The 22,794-nt window shown below is 53.1% G+C and overlaps 1 protein-coding gene across 2 annotated transcripts; it reads left to right on the forward strand.

Annotated features, from left to right (window-relative positions):
• Positions 1-6,373: 6,373 nt before the first annotated feature.
• Positions 6,374-21,388, forward strand: Heyl (hes related family bHLH transcription factor with YRPW motif like). Of its 2 annotated transcripts, none has more exons than XM_055610997.1 (5): positions 6,374-6,558; positions 12,825-12,891; positions 14,400-14,483; positions 15,945-16,026; positions 18,698-21,388. In XM_055610997.1, exons 1-5 carry the CDS (start codon positions 6,479-6,481, stop codon positions 19,369-19,371), a joined length of 987 nt encoding a protein of 328 aa, XP_055466972.1. In that variant the 5' UTR covers positions 6,374-6,478; the 3' UTR covers positions 19,372-21,388. The 2 variants fall into 2 exon arrangements, with proteins under 2 accessions (XP_055466972.1, XP_055466974.1); XM_055610999.1 differs by lacking the exon at positions 6,374-6,558 and adding an exon at positions 12,312-12,496.
• The last annotated feature ends 1,406 nt before the right edge of the window (positions 21,389-22,794 follow it).

The raw sequence follows: 22,794 nt of genomic DNA on the forward strand, positions 1-22,794 counted from the left end.
AAGGAAGGAAGGAAGGAAGGAAGGAAGGAAGGAAGGAAGGAAGGAAGTCTGGGAATGGTGCTCAGTCTGTATAGTACTGAACCTGTATGCATAAAGGCCTAGGTCCAATCACCAGTATAAAACAAGGCATGGTGATACACACCTATAATCTCATTATTTGCACGGTAGAGGCAGGATCATAAATTCAAGGTCATCGTCAGCCACATGGTGAATTAAAGACCAGCCTGGGTTACATGAAACCTTGTTCCCTCTACCACCACCACCACCACCCCAAAGAAAAAGAAAAAGGATTTAATTACGGTGGCAGGACTTAATTATTGTGGTGATACACACCTGTAATCCATCTCTCGGGGGTGCTAAGGAGGAAGGATGATGAGTTTGAAGCTGGCCTGAGCTACATAGCAAAATCCTGTCTGAGAAAAAAGGACCAGGCCAGATAGTCCATACACAGAAACTGCTCTCGTCCCATGCTGCAGATAAGGCCCAGGTCTGAGAGGGACCTAGGCAGCTTTCCTGGACCCAGTTAGGTCTGAAAGCCAGAGACTGAGCCATTCTGTCCTCGTGTGGGAGCCTGGCAAGGACCAGGTTCTCCCTCCACCCCTGCCCCACTTCCACAGTCATCTGACTTCAGGAAGTGAAGCCCTTCCCTGCCTCCCACAGTGTCCTGGTCCTGCTGACATCATGCACACATGGAAGAGAAATCTGTGAGATTCCAGCGGGGCCAGAGTGTGGGAACCAGGACAGATGCTACTGGCACTGCCCCAGGCCAAGACTACTCCAGAGCCCCTGGGTGCTGCCAAGGGGGCTCTGGAATGTGTCTGGAGCCTCGGCTTCCTCCACTGAAGGCTGTCCCTTAGGGCCTGGGAAAGCTGCGGAGGTTCTGAAGGCCCCTGCAGCACTAAGCAGCCATGTTAGGCCTTGTGCTCTTTCAACATGGGAGTGGGGAAGTGGGAGAGCATCCCTCAGCAAGGCTGGAGGTCACTTTCAGGACGCCCCATCCCCCACCCCTCGGGACTATATGACCATCATGACCTCTATAGCCCAGGGCTAAGAAAAAGGAATCAAGCTCACAGTCACCCACATTACACAGAAAACAAAGTATGGGTGTCTTTGTTCTTGTGTGTAAGTTATAGACCGACAGACAGACAAAGACAGATGGTCTCACTCTCAACCTTTCCCCTCCCCCAGCCCCAGGGGAAGCAGTGTGCCGCCTGTTCCACACATGTGGCTCCCCAGCAGCTGCACATTCCGTCAATGACCAGCTGTGGTGGCAGCTGTGGAGGTGGGGAGTGAGCTCTGATGGGTCCCAGGAGGCAGAGGGTGGACAGGAAGGGCCTGAGATGAGCAGGGGTCAGAGGGTGAGACTAGCAGGCTCATCGTGTTCTCAGGCTGGAGCGCAGAGCAGAAAAGCAGCCACTAGGAACCTGACATCTGGGCCTTGGCACCGAGAGCTTGGAGAGGTCAGGGCAGCCCCAGAATGCCCTAACTGGCACTTGGCATGAGTACGAAGAGAAAGATTACCCAGTGAGAATCATGGGCCTGCCTCTTAGGCCTCACAAGAGACACAAATTTGGGAATGACTGGCTTGCAGGAGGTGAAGCCGCGGGTGTCAACGAATCGCCTAGGGAGAAGACAGACAGGCAAAGGCTGGCCAGAAGGTGCACCCTTCGTCCCCCGGGCACTGTGCTGTGTCTCACTCATTTCATCCTCCCAAGCCAGCAGCAGTAAGAGCTTCAGCATTAGCCCACTGTATAGGCGTGAAAATAAAGGTTCGCTGTGTGCCCTGGGGAGTATACCTGCCTCTCTGTGGATCTCAGGGCCTCAGCCCACAAAGGGAGCAGCAAGGCGCTGCAGAGAGACCACGTGGCCCTAAGATGCTCCCGACAAGGGACAGTCCTGGTTGTGGTCATGCTGTCTTCGCAGTGATCCCAGCACTGCCTCCTCCACAGAAAAGGTGGAGAGCTTCAGGACCTCCCACTTCTGTCTTATCGCTAGACATTCAGCCAAGCCAGTACCAGACACCTACTATGTGTCAAACTCTGCCAGACGGTGGGAGTTAACAGTGACAAGCCTGACACAGTTCTTGCTTTTACGGGGATTCCAAAGCTGTCCCCAAGACAGACGTAAATTATCGCACAGTTCTTAACTTACCAGATGCTGCCGGAGCATCTCTCACAGCCCGCCCTGAGATCCGTTTCCTCCACAGCAGGACAGGCTCCATGGTCAGCCCAGCAGAGGGCTCTGGAAAGCTGGTCTACGGATGGCACACTTGGAGGCTAATTACTCGGAGCCCAGGACACAGCTGTTTGGCGATCTGAAGATGGGACTGAGCCAGTGTGGTCTTGGGGATGCAGAAAGTACTATCAGGGCTGAAACCTGTCCCTGAATATCTCCTAGTTGCTCAGGGCCAAAGTACAGTGATAACAGAAGGGGGGGGACAGTGCTTTCCCAGTCTCCCTCCTCTTAGACTGAGGCTGCCTGACACTCCAGGGGACCCAGCCTTACACCTCTGTAGGAGCCATCTGTTGGCTGATGGTGAAATGCTCAGATGCAAGCAGAGGGATACATCTTGGGGCTCTTGGAGTGTCAAGCAGCCTCGCTCTAAGAGGAGGGAGACAGGGAAAGGACTGCTGTTCTCCCCACTTCCCTTGTCACTATGCTCTGGCCCTGATTGGCCTGAAACTTGCTATGTAGACTAGGCTGGCCTCGAACTCATAGACATCCACCATGCCCAGCTTGGAAGCTCCTTCCCCGCCCCCTGCCTTTTTATACCTACCCATCTTAGAGCAAAGCAAAGACAAACAGACCCTAGCTAGGCTCCACCCTTCTCTTCCCTTGCTCGGTGTACCGTCCCAGTCATGCTTCTCAGACTTAGTGTTCTGATAGCATGTGCTTATTGTATACCTGTTATCTGCCCAAATATGGCTCCAGGTGCTGGACATTCAGTACTAGACCCAAGACACATGTCTCTGGTGTTAATCAGTTTACCTCCTTATGAGACATGGACATTTAATTAATAGACATATATAATACAATATAAATTATATTGATGGAGGCTGTGGGAAAGGATATGGAGAGGTAGGAGGCATAGGCTGAGGGGGGCTGGTGGCTACTTTGAGGCAGTCAGAGGAGTCCTCTCTGGGGATGTGTCAACAAAGAACTGGATGGAGTGAGATCTGAGAGGATCTGACACAAGGAGAGATTCCGGGAAGAAAAGTCAAGGCTCAGCATCAGGGACAAGCATGGAACAGCATGGGGAAGGAGGCAGGAAGGCCAGAAGGCTGAAGAGGCGAGATAGAAAGAGGCTGGAAATGAAGCTAGAGAGATAGTGGGGAGGGGGACAAGCGCTGACTAGGTGGCCATGCTTCTAGTACACCCTGGACCATTTGGGAATAAGTACTAGAATTGCCTCCCTTTCATCTTAAAGATGCTGAGGGTTAGGTGATCAGTTACACACTTACCCCATGTAGAAACCTGGGGAGCAGCTAGCATTTGGTTTAAGTCGTGATGAGAAGCCTGTGGGTGATACTGAGCAGGAGGTGACATGCTCTGATGACAATGTAAAGGGTTACAGCGAAGTCCTGGCTCCCGCCGTGCATTCTTGGTTTTCCTAGCCTGATGTCCTCCCCTTCCCAGGCTACCTACTTGCATCTGTTCCGGTGACTTTTCTCCAGCCTTTTACCTTGCCACATGGCACAAAGTTCTGCAAAGTTCATACTCAAGAACCGTGCAATTGAGTTGTTGTTGTTGTTTAAACACACAAAAGAGCCAGCGGTGGGGGCGCATGCCTTTAATCCCAGCAGGAAGCAGAGGCAGCTGAACCACTGTGGGTTTGTCTACAAACTCAGTCCAGGACAGCCAGGGCTACACAGAGAAACCCTGTCTCGAAAAACAAACAAAAACAAAAAAATGAATAAACAAACACACAAAGAAATCCAATGTTTTAAGTAAGTTTTCCATTTTGTGTCGGGTGCCAAGAGCCCACGGCCTGCAGGTTGTACTTGTATGGAGTTTCTGTGATCAGTATATCTCATCAGGGGGCAATTTCTCCCATTTGGTATTAACTGCAGATCTTCTGGAAAATACACCCCGAGGGGACTGGTTAGTGCTTAACATTCTGTAGGCCACATGCAGCAGCTACCCAAGCCCCAAATGTTAGTAGTAAGAAGGTTGAGGAGGTCCATGCTGCGTTAGCGCTAGCCAGTAAGGGCATCATGGGAGCTGCATTACAACTAAAGATGGCCTGGTAGCCACCATGTGGGGAGAAAAAAGCCAGGTATAATGGCTCACACCTGTAATCTTGACTCTCAAATGCCAAAGAGGCTCTTGAGTTCAACAACAGCCTGGGCTGCAAACTGATATAACAAATAGGACAAAAGAACAGGGTGAGGAGGAGGAGAGAGGAGAGAGTGAAAGAAAATAGTTGAATTTTTTTTAAAAATATATTTTTTTTAACTTAAAAAAAATTAGTTGTGGTCTGGAGAGATGGCTCAGCAAGTAAAGCTATTTGCCATCAAACCTGAGAACCCGAGTTGAAACCCTAAGACCCTTTCACGGGAGTTGCCTAAGACCACTGGAAAACACAGATATTTGCATTATGATTCATAACAGTGGCAAAATTATAGTTCTGAAGTAGCAACAACAATAACTTCATGATTGGCGGTCACCCCAACAGGAGACACTGTGTTCAAGGGTTGCGGCATTAGGAAGGGTGAGAACCACCGACTTGGGACCTTTCCCGGTTCCATGAGAAGTACCAGACCCCACTGTTTGATCCATTTGTCCTCTCCCATAGCGTTCAAAGCCATCTATTAGCTAATGACTTCCAAACATCTTTTTTTTTTTTCTGAACCCCATACTCCCTAGATAACTGTGGAGTAAAGTTGGAGGGCCTGGAACATCTCTCGTGCACTCACCCACCACAGAGCCTTCACCACCGCTGCAAATCCCCCAGTCCTTGTCTCTCGGCCAATTACATGGAGCAATATCTGCCTTTCCAAGAAATGTATAGTGCATGCATTGGGCAACGTCTGTACTGGCTGAGGTTCGAACTGCCCACAGAAGTTATGTGAGTACTGAGGGCATTTGGAACAGGAGAGTTGGTGCCTGCGGCTGAGGCAGCCGGCAGGTTTTCCTGATACTGGCCGTACACGCCAGGTGTATCTGTTCATCTGGCTATGTGCATGAGTTTCTGAACTTGACCAAGAGGTCGCGTGTGCATGTGTGTGTCAAGAAGCCTGTTCTTTCCCACCGGCAGGTGTCTGCCAGCAGAAGGCATCACGCAGTGAAAGTGCAGACAGCTTCGGCCGAGCAGCCCCACTTTGCTCTCTTCTGTGCCTATCCCAGTGAGCAGGACAAAGGGAAAGGGCTTCTCTGATGCCCTGCCCCTCACACCAACCTCTACCATCTCCATCCTGTCCAGCAAGAAGTTCGCCTGGGCGGGATTTGCCTTCAGGTTCCCTCTGCACACTGGGGTCTTCTCTAAGACTGTGACCTAGGAGGACGGCAGCCGAATCTCTAGGGACAAGGATAAGGACAGGAACTCTTCGCTACCTAAATAGTTTTTTCTGTTGTCAGACAGGCTCCCCCAGAAAGAGAAGCCGAAGGCTCCTTCCCTCTGATTCTCCCTGACGCCTGCCAGGAGAGCTCTGTCATTAAGTGAACTGGGAACTGACTCCCAGAGACACCCCACCAACCACCGCACCCTGGCTACCTTCTGTCTTTCTGTGCTCCCTCCTACAACGCAGTCCCTCAAAGATCTTGACCACTGTAATGCCAGCACTTGGGATGTGGAGATGGTAGTTCAAGATCATCTTCTGCTACACAGCAAGTTCAACGCCAGTTTGGGCTCTATTTAGGCCCTGTCTCCGATCCTCCTCTCAAAACGGCCTTTGCCTGAGTCCAGCCTTTTCAGCTGGTCGGCAGCAGCCATCCCTTTGGGGGTTCACCACAGACCTTTGAAGTTCTGAACATCTGTGCCCCTACTTTGGTCCTCTATGGAAGGAATGGCTGAGGAATTTCTGTCCAAGAGGTCACTGGCACTCCCAGTAACCTTTCCAACCTTCTTTATCCGCCCTGGATCACCTGGAGCAGGAAGATGCAGGTCTGTCTGTCCCTTACGAAAAAAGCTGAGGTGCCACAGAGCGAAGTCTAGGGACAGATCCGAAGTCTGGGCTTCCCCGTGGGGCCTCCCAGGGCACCTGCCCAAGGCCACCCAGCGCGCCAGCCCAGGCAGCGCCGGTGGAGCGGAGCCGGACCTCCCAGTGGCCGATGGGGGCGGTGACCGCCCGGGGCCTTCCCACGGTTCGGTGGCGCGTCACCGCGGGGGCGAGGGGGCGCCGGGGCGCTCCAGGCTGCGGTGTAGAGAAGGGCCCTGGGAAAGGGCGGTGTCGGCTCACGGTCCGGGGCGGGGCCGAGGCGGGGCCCAGCGACCAACTCCACGGTCCGCAGGGCTGAGACCCCGCAGCCAGCTCACGCCATGAAGCGGCCCAGGGCGCCCAGTGGCTCCGACGGAGAGTCTGACGGACCCATCGACGTGGGTCGGGAGAACGATCTCAGGTAAAACAGGGTGGGGCTGAGGCCGTCGCGGGGTGATAGAGTCCAGCACACTTAGGCGTGTGCACCGCAGCCCGCAGGTGTCAGCCAGGGTGTGGGGGCGTGTGCAGCGTCTCCAGTGTGTCCGTAGCATCAGTGCAGCGGATTCCTGGGTACCCTGAACCAGTGAGGGTTCAGGACGCTGGGGTGGAAGGACAGTTCAGCTAGGGGCTATTATACCATTTGGCTACCCCCAGGGAGGCCCCCTGGGAAGTTTCCCTGCAGACCTTAGGTACCTCATTCCATTGGCCATAATCTGTCTACTAAGAAGACACCTGCGGTTCCCAGATTTTACCCTTCTTTAGGAGCAGTTTTCACACAGTACACGAAAGGACCGGCGGTGTCTTTTTCTCTTTGAGCACACTGAACGCTGGAATTTGGGTTAAGGTACTGAAGAAAATAACAGCCAACTTGCAAGAGCTGAGGACTCCAATCCTCAGTGCCCTTTCAACCAAACCACTCAAGTGGCCAGGGTTGTGCTGACTTCTAACCTGTGGAACAAACTGAACTTGCACAGTTCTTGCTACTTCTCAGCCCTGTGACTCCATCAGCTTCGGTTTTCTGACCTGTAAAATGGGTATAAATAATAGAGGCAGCTTCATATTGTCGGTAACAGTCAAGCGGAAGAATGGTCACGGGCTTAGCAGTAGCTCACAGCGAATGCTCAGTGCCAGGCCCACACTCTGAAAGAGTCTTCAGGCCCTTCTCACCCAGCAAGCCTACATCTGCCACCAACTCACTCTATAGCTCTTCCTTTCCTTCCCTTTCTTCTTTCCTTTCCTCTGCCTTTCCCTTTATTCAGTGCTGGGGATTGGGTCTAGAGCCTGGTGCACGATGGCCAAGTACCCTATCACCGTGCAGTTTTGAGCCTTTGGTTTCCCCACAGGAAAAAGGATGAGAGTAGAAAGAAAAGAAAGGGCTACCGAAGTAGCTCATCTCTCTTGGTCTTCTAACCTTGTCTCTGACCGCCATGTGCACGCCCTGGCACATACACACACACATAGAATAATAGTTTTTTGTTTTTGTTTTTGTTTTTCAAAGGGTTTCTCTGTGTAGCCCTGGCTGTCCTGGATCTTGCTTTGTAGACCAGGCTGACCTCGAAGTTAGAGATCCACTCGCCTCCGCCTCCCGAGTTCTGGGATTAAAGGTGTATGCCACCACCCACAGCTAAATTCTTTTTCTTTTTAAAGAGGCTATGGCCAGGCTTGAGGACACATGTCTTTAATCCTAGCACTTAAGGGGCATAGGCAGGCAGATCTCTATGAGCAGCTAGGGCTAGTTCTTGACATCGTGTAACTCTATGTAAAAAAAAAAAAAAATGGCAATGAGGCTAATGGCAATAGATAACCCTCTTTCAAATCTTGCATCTTCAATGTGGGAATGTACAATACAGTTCCTTATGTAAAGCCTTTAAAAATTACTTAGCAAAAACTGTTGTTTAGAGAACTAATTCTCAAAGCCTGTGCCTGCTCATAAGGGAGGGGCCTAGCACCATATGGTGATGGAGAACAGGATCTCAAACTCAGTGTCTTCGGGTCTTCAAGGGCCAGAGTACAAAGCTGATGCCAGAGCCGGGTGTGTTGGCACATGCCTGCAATCCCAGCACTCAGAGAGGCAGAAGCAGGCGGATCTCTGTGAGTTTGAGGCCAGACTGGTCTACAAAGCAAGTCCAGGACAGCCAAGGCTACACAGAGAAACCCCATCTCAAAAACAAAGAAACAAACACACAAAAAAGTCGATGCCAGAGAGCTGAGGTGAATCAGACGGCCTTCCATCCTTCATGAGCTTACAGCCAAGGGATACAAAGATTCTGGACAGGATGGAAAAAGAATCAGAGTGTGGGCTTTGAGGGCCCCAAGTGGGAAAGGCCAGTCACAGCCAGGGGTGATGAGAAGGGTTCCCTGGCAGCAGTGGGGCTAAGGTATAAAGGGTCACTGCAGGTCCCCCCCCCATTGTTAGAGACTGTTCTAGAAGACCAGACCCCTCCAAGGAGGGAAGGAAGCTGGACATCTGGCAGACTGACTTATAGATGCCTCTTTGTAGCCCTTTGCAAAGGGCCCTCCCCCTCAACAGACATAAATGCTTTGATTCAGAGACCACTGAACGATGCCTGCTGTGGCCTAGACCCTGGGCTGGGCACCAGAGCCCAGATGTATCCTGCTTAGCCTCTGCCCTCAGGGAGCTCTCAGGGAAGAAGAGCTTCATGTACAAAGGAAGACAGATAAACAGTGGCAGGGGCCACGAGGCTGGGGCAGCCACACTGTGGGGGTCAGAAGTAGTACACAAGCCCTCACGCTCACAGCCGTGAGACCAAAGGGGCATGGTGTTCTGATGTCACCAAGGACATCTGCCTGGTGATAGCAGCATCCCGCCCCATCCGTGGGAATCACCCACAGGGCTCTTGTGTGAAGTTGGCCCCCTGAGACAGTATGGATCCACGCAGAACCTAGCCTCCCTCTTACCCATCTTCAGCTATTTCATGAGCAGCTCCTACATGTCAACCTGGGAGTCTGGGCCTGCGCGCTGGTCCTTTAAGAGTCAAGGCACCGGGTAGTCTTCACAGTCAGAGAGACTGAGTTTGACCCTTCCCACCATTCCCTTATGGAAGTAACATTGCTCTTTCCTGAACTGAAGTTTCCTTTCTTTTGCAAAATGAGTGTGCAAATATCTGCCTCCGGGGGCGAGGCTCTATTTAAGTAGAGAACATACCTCCTTGCTTTGGCACCAGGTAACTTCTAATAAATGTTGTCACACTGTGGGGAGGGTGCCAAATTCACAAGGTGGCAAGGTTCAATGGGAAAGCGAGAAATCTAAAGACTGCGTTCCTGGGCTTGATTCTCAGCTCTGTATCTCCCTGTCACAGCCCTCCCCCTAAAAATGATTGTTTTTCCTAAGGTCTATTGTGAAATGTATGAGACAAATGGAAGTGTGTTGTTGTCTAGAACAGAAAGTATGGGCCACAAGAGAGACATGGGTGATGCATGTTTGAGGTACATTGGCAAGAGCAGTGAACTAAAAGCCAGTTAGATGTGGTGCTGGTGAGATGGCTCAGTGGTCAAGAGCATAGGCTGACTCTTCCAGGCTTGACTCTCAGCACCCCTGTGGCAGCTCACGACTGCCTATAACCTAAGGCCTTAGTTCTGTGTGACTGTCCATCCTTTAGAGTAGTGGGATGCCGCCTTTGCTTGATACAAAATGAGTGGAGTCACTTCCAAGGGTCCCACACAGGGGAGTTCACAGGTAAAGTTGGGACCGGGGGTGTTCAGGGCTGGCGGGCAGACCACTTAGAAAGCTACACCCCCTGAAGAGTCGGCCCTGGAATGCCACGGAGGGGCTGCAGGAGAGCCATGGGGATCCCGGCAATCATCGTCTCCTCTCTGCGTCCATGAAGATCTGCCTAGACTCTCAGAGAGAGAGGTTCCCAGCCCTCCTCCTCCTGTCAGGGCCAGATCCCAGGCTGTGGTGAGCTCTGGCTGGGAGCCTTCAGGATAAGGGGATTGGAGGACTAACCAGGCAGACAGGAAGTCAGATTTAAGAAGGAAAACAATGCTGAATTGAGAGCCAGAAGATAAGTTCCCAAGCTGCTTTGCTCTTGAGCAGCTGTGTGGGATGGGCAAGCCCCTTTGGAGCATCCTCTTCTGGAAAATGGACTTTTGGAAAACCCAGAGGAGAGAGATACTTGGCGGTGGTGCCAAGCAAACTGTAAGGTGAGATTTGCCTGGGAAATTCTGAGGCAGGGGCCGGTCATGTGATTGCGGGGGATTGACCAGGAGACTGGGAAAGGTGGAAGAGTTCACTTGGCCCTGTAGCTGGCTGTTGCTGTGTCAGCCTCTGACAGACGGTCCCCGAGGAGGGATCAGACTGAGAGGCAGTGACGTGCGCAAGGCTAACCCAATACCCAGAGAGATGCTTTATCCTGCCAGGGAGACAAAGGCTGTGTTTCTTATGTACCTTGGCTCTGAGAGCTTGTCCCCAGTCAACCAGGGAAGCTTTGTAAACATGCTGCCCTACAGATCTCAGGCCCTGGCTCATAGGGCCCTGCCTCCCAGGAGCTTTCCCAGGCCTCTTAGAAGCTCAGTTTGTCCAGATGTGAGGGGTGAGAGATACCTTTTTCCAGATGTGCCCAGAACAAGCCTGAGGGCAGGTGCTATCTGCTCTCTCCTGAAGCTACCTCTCTGTGAGGTGTGGATGAAAATGACCCAACCTCAGCAGGTGGCACACGGCCTGTAATCCCAGCACTCTGGGAGACAGAGGCATGCGGATCTCTGTGAGTTTGGGGCCAGTCTAGTCAACAAAGCAAGTCCAGGACAGCCAAGGCTACACAGAGAAAACCCTTTCTCAAAAAACTGAGAAAAGAAAGAAAATGGCCCAACCTCAGATGCTGCAAAGATTGTCACATAGGCTGAGACCCTGCTGCATATTGTCCCCATTCCACAGAGGCCCAGAAGGCAGATTTCAGTGGTGACACTAAAGATAAGGGTGGGAGTCCTGCTTTGACATCTGCCATGTCCCAAGCTTGTTGAGGACCTAAGCTACAACAGTGAGTGAAAGCATGAGCTTTGTAACTTCGTGGACCCGTCTGTTGGAGAGATGGACGTTAAACAAAAAACCATGCAAGAATAAAACAATAAGCCAGCATAAATGCCGTGGAGCAAGCGTCTCAGAAAGTAAACCGAATGGGAACATCTAACAGACTAGTAACTGTAAAAAAAAAAAAAAAAAAAAAAAAAGGAGGGGGACGGGGGGGTTAAAGAGGAGATCCTAAAGGAGGTGACATTTGAGTGGCGATCTGAAGGATGGTTGAAGTTGATAGGCTTACGGTGAGGAGGTGAGGGGATGGGCTGGACCAGAGACTGCTAGATCACGGATCTCATGGGCAGAGGTAGCAGAGTTGGTGCATTCACAGACTGGAGCATGCAGAGCAAGAGCTGATCGAATCCAAGAGGTGACAGGGACCAGTTGGCCCAACCAAAGGATGGATCTTAAAATCATTGAGAAGCCACAGAGGAGATTTACGATGAACAAGACCAAGTCTGCATTTAAACGGTCACTCTGCTGGCAGTGGCAGTAAAAGGGGCTGCAGAGGGACCCAAGGGAGTGAGCCTGAGGGTGAGAGACAAAGAGGACCGTGGCGATCAAGAAACCAGACATGAAACTATCTAGACATGGAACAGGCAGGTTTTGACCAAGTAGGGTGAAGACAAGGGAGGAATCAAAGAAAGTGCCAGAGAAGCAGGAGCCGGGGGTAGCCTTTGCTGGGATGGAGAACCTAGGTAGACAAGGAGCAAGTGTTGGGCAAGCTCATGGGCTCCTGTGGGGATGTTTGTTGGCATTCCAAAATGGCGGGGGAGGCACATTGCCCAAGGTTGCCCATAGGGTTGGCTTCTAGATGCTCTCCAGTGAACCACTCTCCGCCTTCTGAGCGGGCAGCTGGAGTGAAGAGCCCTCCCGAGGAAAGGCAGTCAGGGTAATCATTCTGGTCAAAATCTGGGCAGGAAAACCCTGTAACTATCGGTTTGGAGCAAACATCCATCCCGCAGCCTGGGCTGCAGAGGAAGGCGCGGACATGGGAGGGAGGGCGAGGATACCGGGACCCGTGCCTTCTGGGAGGCCAGAGCAATGTCCCCGAGCGAGCGTGCGAGAGGAGCCTGTGACCCAGATGCCGCCTCCGCCTCGCCCCCGGCCGCGCCGCGTGGGAGGAGGCGGCAGCTGCGGGCCGGGCGGAGGGCGGGCGGCGGCGCTCCGGCCCGTGGGAAGCGGCGGCATCTGCGCTTTCCACGCTCCTTCCCAGCGGCTAGCTCTGAAATTCAACCCTCCCGGCTCGGGCCGGCCGCCGCTGGCCCGCGCCCTCAGTCAGCCCGCCCCCGGGATCAGGTTGCAGGACCCGAGAGGGAGCATCTCGGTTCGTGGTTCCCCCGACGGCCGGCTGCCCACAGGGACAGGGGCTAGGCGAGCCACCCACGGCCACCAGAGGCCAACAGGAAGCTAGGAGAGCACGGGGGACTTGACCCTGGAGAAACAAATGGGTCTCCAGGGAGAAAGGGGGAGCAGGAGACCCCTCTCATGCATGCTCTGTGCCCCTTCCTGGCCTGGGAGAATGTGGCCACCTAGGAGCCCCGCCCACCATACGCCCTCACCCTGGCCTGCTGCCAGCTGGGCCTCCCAGGTCAGCCTAGGCCAGGGAGATGATCCCTCAGCTCTAAGAAAATAGCCTTTCTCTTCCTCTGCAGCCAGATGGCCGGGCCGCTGACCACCCCCAGCCCTTCGCAGATGCAAGCCCGGAAGAAGCGCAGAGGGGTGAGTGAGCAACAGCCTTAGGGGAGCCTGAGCGGGGTGTGCACCGAATCCCAGGAGGCCTAGCCCATCATCCCAGGCAACTGGATAGGTTCAAACCCAAGCTCTGCCAATTGTGATCCCGGAGGCTGGGCATGCCAACTCCCCTCCAATGCCTTGCTTCTTCCCCTCAGTGACAGGCAGCACCTACCTCAAAAGACGCCTGTAATCCTAGCACTCTGGGAGGCAGAGGCAGGCAGAGCTCTGTGAGTTCGAGGCCAGCCTGGTCTACGAAGTGAGTCCAGGACAGCCAAGGCTACACAGTGAAACCGGGTCTCAAAAAAGAGAGAGAGACTAATTTAATTTGTAGTTTGTTTTTCAAATTCACTATGTAGCTGAGGATGTCCCTGAACTCCTAATCCTGCTGTCTCCGCTTCCCAAATGCTGGGATTACAGGCATGTACCCCCATACCTGGTGTTTGCAGTACTGAGGACTGAGTTCTGGCCTCATGCATGCTAAAGACAAGCACATTACCTATACCAACTGAGCTACATGCCCTGGCACCAAAGGGCTGCTCTGAAGACTGTGTTCCCATAAGCTCCGAGCGGCACCTGACAAGAGGCCATTAAAACTGTTGCTGTAGTTCCCCTCTACTCTGTTTCTCTGAACCTAACCCTTGTGTTGAGCAGGGAGGTGTGTAGGGGGCTGCTCCCTCCTGGCTGCTTTCCATTTCATCCCTCCCCACCATTTCCTAGGAGTCCAGCCCGCCACTCACCCACTCACCAGAAGACTTAGGCAAACTGTTTTTTTTGGTTTTTTTTTTTTTTTTTTTTTTTTTTTGTCACCTTCCCATTCTGTCTCTAAGAAGTGACGGCTTATAATTTCCACCCGGCTATGAGGATTCTGTTGCCAGAATTGTGGGGGAGACAGAGATCGTGGGAATGAAGGCCCCCGTGGCTGAAGAAAGCGAGACCCAGAATTCTTCAGGTGGTCTCATGGTCCAGTAACTGGGCCAGCAGGGTACCCAGGTCTACTGCCGAGGCTGGGCGACCCCATACTGATGAGCAGTACCCCGCTTTACCAAGGGTGAATATTGTCCCTACAGACCAGCACAAGAGGCCTGAGTGCTAGTCCCAAGTCTAAGCTTTTACCGTGTGACATTAATCAAATCCCTGTCACTCTGAACTCTCATTCCTGTCCTCCATAAATAAAGAATAAATTTACTGCCTAGAAAAAAATTATCTTGAGGGAAAATATGAGTCAGTGTCCATCAGGGCACACTAGAAAGTGTGATGAAATGCCCACAGGGAACATTTTTTTTTTTTTTTATGTGCATTGGTGTTTTGCCTGGATGTCTGTGTGAGGGTGTCAGATTCCCTGGAACTAGAGTTGCAGACAGTTCGTGAGCTGCCATGTGGGTGCTGGGAATTGAACCTAGGTCCACTGGAGGAGCAGCCAGTGCTCTTAACTGCTGAGCCATCTCTCCAGCCCCCTACAGAGAACTTCCTGTTTTGTTTTGTTTTGTTTTCAGATCATAGAGAAACGTCGCCGAGACCGCATCAACAGCAGCCTTTCTGAATTGCGACGATTGGTCCCCACTGCCTTTGAGAAACAGGTATGTGACGTTGCTGGTTGTGTCAGAAGAACTTCTACCAAGTGGGTAAAAGGCAGGGTGTGGTCCTCACGGCACCTCCTACTGCCTGTGCGGCTGTGATCGTTTATAAATAGCTGCCGCCGGGGTATGGGAAGATGGCACAGAGAGTATGAGCACTTGAAGGTCTGAGTTCAAATCCACAGCAGCCATGTAAAAGCTGGACATGGCTGTGGGCACCTGGAAGACCAGCATTGGGAGGCAGAGACAGGCAGATTCTAGGAGCGGGAACAGTGATAACTTGAGCTCAGTCTGTGTCCCACATGGAAGGAGAGAAATGACATCACCCCCCCCCACATGCACACATACGAGGTATGTGTATGCCACACACATGTACACTCACATACACAAGTATGTACAGTTGTCACTGGCCAGGGGACAAGAGGAATGGACAGTTATACTTAGCAAGATGTCTCACATATGGCGGCTTTCTACCTGACTTGTGTTCCTTTGGATTAAACCCTACAAGCGATCCTGAGAGGCAGGGATTATTCATGAGGAAAGTGAAGGACAGAGATGTCATGTAATGTCAACCTGCCATGTTAGACAGATCGCAGGCGGTAAACATCTGAGCAGAAGCAGAGCACATGGCATCACGTGTCCACTGACATTTCCAGAGCTCTTTGAGAGTAAAACAGGCCACTCAGAGAGTGAGCACCTGCCATTGAGGATGGGCGGGGGGGGGGTACAGTTGAGAGACAAACGGTTGACTCAGACTGCCTCCAAGATCCCTGCCTCACATTCACGGCTCAGGTGCCATGTCCTATGCCTTCCCTTGGGCCAATAAGCACAAGCCAGCCATTCCACTGATGCTCATTGAAACCTTCTCAGAACCAGCCGTGCACTAGACTTGGTGTCTGTATTTAAGGGACTGGCGTGGACACTTGGACCCTGCTCCTGGGAGCCAAGGTTCCCTGGAGGCTTAGGAAACATTTCCCAAGAGAGAACAGAGGAAGGGCATGTCCCTGGGGCTTAGGTGACATGTTTGGGGACACTGAAGTTGAGTTGGGTTCCCCAGAGAGTAGGTCTATAGGACAGGTGGAGTTTGGTGATGGTGGATGAGGCCATGGAGGCAGATGAGAGTTTCCAGGAAGAACAAAGAGAATGAGGAGAGGGAATGGCCAATGTTCACTGGGAGCCTTTTAGGAGACAGGCCCCCAAGAGGCAAGGTGAAAGGAGGCTAGAGAAGGAGAGGTGTCGATCAAGGCAGTCAAGCTGGGGAGGGGTTCCCGATGGCAGCCCAGCAGTGCGGTAGGCAGGTGAACTGAGATGTGAAACCAGCAGCTTTCAGATGTGGAGAGCTCAGACCAGCAGCAGCCCAGGTGGCCAGGGCCTGGGAGGAGAGGGAAATGGACGTGGTGGATGCTGACCGGGGCGGGAGGGCAGTGGATGGCAGGTTGCAGCCTCTGCCTTTTCTCCCCGCAGGGCTCCTCCAAGCTGGAGAAGGCGGAGGTCCTGCAGATGACTGTGGATCACCTGAAGATGCTCCATGCCTCCGGTGGCACAGGTACCAGTGTTCTGCTCTCTTGAGAGTTACTCACACTGCAAATACTTCAGCACTGGGCCCTGGGGATCGAAGGGTGAGCTCAGACTGGTGAACCGAGTAGGTCGCTCATTGCCCTTCTGGCTCTCCGTCTGTAGAAAGACTGAAGTCACCTGCTGTTTGTTTGGGGGAGAGGGTCTCTCGCTCTGTAGCCCAAGGTCAACTCACATCATAAATCGTCCTGTGTCAGCCTCTGACTTTTGCAGGCATGAGCCACTCCATCCGACTGTCGTTCTTTCACCATCTCCATCAGTACTTCCTCTGGCTCCCTTTGTCCTAACACTTTCCTCAGTTCAGCTCCTCCCAGTCTTAGAGGATTGCTCTGTTTAACAGGCTTCCAGCAGTCTCACCAGCCAAACTTAGCTCATAGGAACCTTGGATAAGCAAATTCTCACTAGAACCCAATCCTCAGGTAACCTGAACCCAAGGAGGAACCCGCCTGAGATTTTCAGCCACAGACATCCTGTTAGTGCCTGTGCCCATCTGCCTGAGCTTCTGTACTGCTGCTGTATCCTTGGCAGTGCTGGAAGGCAGGCTCACAGCAGGTGGCCGGTTACAGGAAGGGACAAGTCAGTTCATCATTTTAAACTAGTGCCTTCCGTTAGAATCATGGGGCAGCTATGTCTTTTAAGAGACCTCCAGGTGAATGGATGTATCGTCTCAAGCCCTCTAGGTGGTTTCTGGATTAGGAAGCCTTAACACTCCACATACCTTAGCTACAAAGTAAATCCCAAGAGCAGTTTTCAACTCTGGAAGAGAACATTGCTGGCACCCGGGGGCAGGCAGCATTTCAGGGAAAGAGTCAGCCTGGATTGGATTGTAGGAATTTGCAAGTTTAGCAGACTCACCCAGTAACTCTAATGGGGGAAGCTCCTTTTGAAAAGCCTGTCGAAGGAACCCATTCCTTCCAGTGGCACCCAGTGGGGAGATGCTTTGAATTATACCCATGGTTATCCTATTAAAAGCAAAGTGGTGATTAGCATGTGGGCAGGATCTAAGATGCGTTCACTTATCTCTCCTCATTCTCACAAGAACCAGGAAGGAGGGGGATGAGGGAGTGGCCTGTCCCCCCCCCCCACTCTAGCTCAGGCTAATGGAGAGGTCAGGCTTTTAATCTAAATCCTGGTTCTGCTGCTTCTTAACTCCGTGACTTAAGACAACTGGTCTGTCCTCCCTGCTTCCGAGTCTCTTCAGCTATGAAGTGGGGATGGTAGAAGAGTGTTTATAAAGATTAAATTAGGCACCTCGGTGAATCGTGTAATAAGAACTCAGCAGACGTTTGTCTGAAGACAAGGACACGTGGCGACGTGCACATGAGCTCACAGCTCTCTGGGAGTGGAGACAGGAGGATCAGGAGTTCAGGCTCATTCCAGTCCAGCTGGACTCCACGAATAATTATCTAAAACTTGACTAATTGATTAATTAAAAGGGGCCGAGGATGCAGCTCAGCTGGCAGTGTGCTTGCCTACTATCCACAAAGCCCTGGGTTCCATCCCCAGCACCGTGGGAACAGCGCTTGGTGGCACAGGCCTGCGATGCCAGTATTTGGGGTGTGGAGACAGGAGGATCAGAAGTTCAAAGTTAAACCTCGTAGCGAGTTGAAGCTCAGCCTGGGCTATGTCTGACGGGGCCTTGAAGTAGATAAATAAGTGTTTAAAATGAAAGAGCACGGCAAACACAGAGAGGTGAGGGGACAGATGCATCACCACGTAGCAGAGCCAAGCCTCACCCCAAACTGCCCGGACTCGACAGCCTCCTGCTGTGCTGCCCTGTCCCTCAGAAGGGCCCCAGCCACAAACCAGGGACGAGATGTGTGCTGCCACAGTCAGGGGCCAGTTCTCTACCCAGAATGTGGTTGAGAGAGGGGCAGATATGTAGGGGCAGTAGAGACAAAGGTGCCTGTGTGGACAGTCCACCCGGCCAGCCCATCAGTGACATCAGGCCAAGAGAGAGTCCTTGCCTAATGGCAGCTGCACAGGCCGACACAGTCCAAACTGTCCTCTGAGCTGGAGGATGAGCCCTGAGGCGGCAGCCGCTGGGCCAATGGTGTGCGTGATAGCTCACTTTCCATCTGTGGAGCATGTCCGAGGGCCGTTTCGTTTCGCCCTCTCCCCTCACCAGGGCGGGTTCTACTCCTCCCCGATTTTCAGGCTGAGGAAGCCGAGCTTTTGGGATGCTCACCTATGATCAGGTGGCCGGGTTAAGTGGCGGATCTGGGATTCGAACCCAGCTCTGGTGGCTTCTAGGGACTCACCCACTACATAACTGTGCCTTCTCCAAATGGCCGTCTGCTCTGATGGCTGCTGTCATCCCCTCCCCTCCCCAGACCTGCTTCCTTTCAGTAGCCAGGGCTAGCCTATGTCTTCTGTGTTCTCAGTCTTTTCCCAGGAGTCTGCTTAGTGAAATGTTGGCCGCAAGGTTTTCTTCGAATTAATCATCAAGTATGAAGAAAATACATTTTGGGATGCAGTGTGGTTTCCAATGTTTTATAATGGGAGGCTAGGGCTCAGAGGGGACAAGTCCAAAGTCACTGGGTCATTGTGGGCTATGCAGGTGGGACAGGTCACATGGGGTATTGCCCCCCAGGCTCTGTGCTTCTCCCTCTGACACGCCCTCATGGTCCTTTACTTTACAGGGTTCTTTGATGCCCGAGCCCTGGCTGTTGACTTCCGGAGCATTGGTTTTCGGGAATGCCTCACTGAGGTCATCAGGTACCTGGGGGTCCTGGAAGGACCCAGCAGCCATGCCGACCCTGTCCGGACTCGCCTTCTCTCCCACCTCAACAGCTACGCAGCTGAGATGGAGCCCTCCCCCACACCCACTGGTGCCCTGGCCTTCCCTGTGTGGCCCTGGTCCTTCCTCCATAGCTGTCCAGGGCTGCCTTCCCTGAGCAGCCAGCTTGCCATTCTGGGAAGAGTGCCAGGCCCTGTCCTCCCCAACGTCTCCTCTCCCACTTACCCCATCTCAGCCCTCAGGTCGGCCCCAGTGCACAGAGCTGCTGGCACCGTCCTGCCAGCCCGGCGGAATTTGATGCCCAGCCGAGGGGCAGCTCCTGCCCAGAGGGCACATCCTCCTGAGAGGCCAGCTGCCCTTCCAGCCACAGCCCTCGCTGTCAGGGCTGCCAGGAGCAACCACGTGGTCCCCATCCTGCCATGTTCCTCCCCGGCAGCTCCTGGAGCTGGGAAACCTGCCGACAGTGTGTCTGCTTCCACCTCCAGTCCACCTCCTCTGGGGCCAACTGGGAGGTCAGTGGGGGCAGTGCTCTACCACTCCTGGGTGTCCGAAATCACTGAAATCGGGGCTTTCTGAGCTGACTCCCCAGATCATCCCTTAGGAATGAGGAAGGATCTCTAAAAAATGGTGCCGCCTTTTCCAATTTGTCTTCTAGAATGGCTTCTATGCAAAGGCACCCCTCCTCACCCATCAGAGCCCCACTTACCAGCCTCACCACCAACCCTACTGCCCACCCGGTCCCCCTGCAGAGCTCAAAGCCTTAGTCTCATTCCCCACTGGTACAGATGAGTTACACGGTACCTTGTGCCCCCCTAGACATTGTGAACCGAGTACACACACATGTGCCTTGGGTCTGGGGTTGAAGCTTAACTTTAAGGATTCCCTAGCCAGAGGCAGGCTGCTCCAGCGAGGTGAGACTCCCAGTCAGGAGGACTGGTGGGATTCGGCCATCCCAGGCCAACGGGATGAAATGTACTGCTCCACTTCCTGAAGACAGAAATGAAGCAGAGGCTACTGAGATGTCTCTGTCATGGACCCCGTAACAGCGGAAAACACAGGACAGATCTGTTCTCCAGTGCATCTAAGGCCTGCAGCTATGGCCGCCCCAGCTTCAGACGCCCACATGACCACCTGTTGGCTTAGCAAGCCAGGCCAGGATGATTCTCCACAGCAGCAAAGCTCTGTGACAGGGTATCCTTATTACCAGGTTTCCACAGTGCCAGGGCCGAGGGCAGCGGGAGAGCCCAGCTCCCTGCCTCTCAGGCACCATGCTCCAGGACTATGGCCCTTCCCACAGGGTTCTCAGTGTGGAGGACCTGTGTCCCCCGATGGTGGCACCCCCAAGAGGCATTCTCTTGGGATTCGGCACCAGACATCTGAGCTGCCTGGTTCGCATCCGGCTCCCAGAGCCCAGACTGCTGCCACAGCCAAGGGCTGTCAGGCTGGATAAAAATAACTTGGAGGGGGGGGGGAACAATCAGAGGCGGCTGGGCTCTTCAAGGTCACGCAGTGGGTCCAGGGCCTGAGAGCCTGCTCACCCAGATTTCACACAGCTGGCTCTGCTCAGAGGGCAGCTCCGCCTCAGGCCACTCGCCTCTGATGGGAATAAATGGCCAGTGGGACAGCAGAGACTGAACCAACACTTAAGGTTGCCCTAGCGCTGGACAAAGTGTGGAAACCTTCCTGTCCCCTTTGGTGGTCACCTGCTCCCCACAGTGCCCCCGAGGACCACCCAACGTGCCCACTGGAAGCACACTGGTTGATAATCCCTGGCAAAGCCGAGACTGTGGGGGCTTAGAGCTGGTTATTCACTGATGCTTGGGCCATGCTGATCAGGAAATACTTTCAAGGTCACCCTGGACCCCAGCCCCAGCCTTTGATAGCTGTAGTAAGGAGCCTGTGGGCACAAAATTAAAGTTTGCAAAAGCCGTGGAGTGAAAGGGTCATTTCAGAACGGTGGAACAGAGGCAAAGGTCACCTGAGTGACCCAGCAAGCGCTTCTGAGTAGGTCAAGAGGAGATAAAGACTCCCTTCACTCCCTAATGAAAGTTGCCTCTGCCTCCCTGAGTGCCGGGATTAAAGGTGTGTGCTACCATGCCTTGCGAAAGCAAGTTCTCTGATATGGCTGTCACATTGGACCCATCTGAGGGTGTCCCTGTGGGTTACCGGCCCACCGAGCGAGACAGATACAGGGACGGTGGAACATCCTGCCAGCTCCTGCGAGTGGGGAGAGGAGGTGGTAGAAGGCCCTGGGTATTAGCCTCCAACAGCAGGCCTGCAGTTTGGCAGGCTCCTAGCCAGAGATTCAGTGTCCACTCACAGCCTTGCCATGGGAAACACATTTCATGTTGCAGGTACTTGAACTGCAGAGCAGTCTTGACACCACAGAAATGTGGCAGGAGTGGCTGGACCCTTTGGGCATCCATCCTGACTGGTCTTGGGTTTGTTCTCCCAGGAGACTGGGCAGGTGGCACCCACACCCAGCTGAGAACTCCGGTCCCCTGTTTCCAACCTTTCTGGTGGCCCCAACACTCTCATCCCACTGCAGGGTGTTGCAGACCAGTAATAAAGACGTTTAGTTCGGAAACTTCCACCATATTCTACTTCCTGAGTATGTCTGGAGACTCTGAACCCATGGGCCCAGGTCTGGGCCCTCTCCCCTAGATTATTGCCCCAGCTGCCTTGCTTTGCTCTGACTGTGGCATCAGTTCTCAACAGCCACGGGGGAGAATGTGGCATGTGCAGGGCACGTATCAACCCAGCCTGAAACTGCCACCCCCCCCCCCCACACCGCACTATTCCAATGGTAAAGATCAGAGCAAAGCCTAACCCGACTCCTAGCCTAGTTCCTGCTACCCCCAAGCCTGCACTGGCCTGTTGTCTTATCCTCAGCATTCTCGTCTTAGAGCCTCTCATACGAGGTTCCCAGAATGTTCCTCCCGTCCCTTGCATGGCCTACTTCAGCTCCTCCAGCTTTGTCTTCCATGTCACCTCCGCCTAGAGCACCTTCATCTCAAAAGCCCCTTCCTGGAGACTCTGACATACATACCTGTTTGTATGTTTACATGGTTAGGCATGTTCCCAGAACATTAGCTCAATGAGGCCAGGGGCCACACCTGGCCCGTGCTCCCATCAGTACCCAGCACTGAGCACAGTGTCTGCTTATCATCACTGTCCTATGAACTTTTGCTGAATCAATCAAGGAAGTGAGAAGGCTTCTGGTTTCCTGCTGTGGCTAGCACAGAACCTTCTGGGGTGAATTCCACCCCCCACTTCCACTGGCTGACTTTGAGAGGAGACAGGAGAGCCAGGGCCAAAGGACTGGGGGTTCTGGCACAATGGTCACAAGGTCCTGGCCAGAGGAGACGCAAGCGTGTTGGCCCTGAAGTGCATGCTGACAGCTGAGCCTGCCAGCGGGTTTGTTCTTTGCTCTTGGCCTGGCTCCTTAATGCACCCAGCTCCCAACAGATCCAGCATTCACGGAGAGCTACTCTGTGCCAGCCAGGCCTGGCAGAGCCAAAGGCATCAAGCACGTGGTCACTCAGAGGGCAGCATATCCTGTGCCTAGATAAGATGGCCATGGGACAATCTCTGGGGAAGGCTGAGGGCTGCAGAGTGGGGTAGGCTAGGCAGGTTGCGGGGGGAGGGGGGGGAGCTGGAAGGAAGCCCTTATGGAGGAAGACCAGGGGACTCCCTTGCAGAGATCTGGAGACTCACCCAGGGAGTTACAGCAGCAAGCTGTGAGCCAACCTGGAAGACGAGCTAGCTTGCTAATGAGAAATTGTTTCCTTTCAACTTCCTTGTCCGTCTTGAACTTAATGATTTTCATCTGTAAAATGGCTATGATGCAGTAACGGCTTCTCACACATGCACGCATGCATACGTAAAAATAAATAAAAATGTAATAAAAGTGTTTTAAGGTGAAAGAACTCCATGCTGCTGAGCATGGTGGCTCATGTCTAATCTCAGTACCCAGAAAGTGAAGAGAGAGGATCAAGA

The sequence above is a fragment of the Psammomys obesus genome, unplaced genomic scaffold, assembly GCF_907164565.1.
Source record: "Psammomys obesus unplaced genomic scaffold, mPsaObe1.curated_primary_1811, whole genome shotgun sequence".
NCBI lineage: Eukaryota > Metazoa > Chordata > Mammalia > Rodentia > Muridae > Psammomys > Psammomys obesus.

Coding starts and splice junctions, on each gene's coding strand:
- Heyl (XM_055610997.1), top strand. CDS start 6,479: ATGAAGCGGCCCAGGGCGCCCAGTGGCTCCGACGGAGAGTCTGACGGA. Junction 6,559..12,824: donor GGTCGGGAGAACGATCTCAG/GTAAAACAGGGT, acceptor CTTCCTCTGCAG/CCAGATGGCCGGGCCGCTGA. Junction 14,484..15,944: donor CCACTGCCTTTGAGAAACAG/GTATGTGACGTT, acceptor TTCTCCCCGCAG/GGCTCCTCCAAGCTGGAGAA.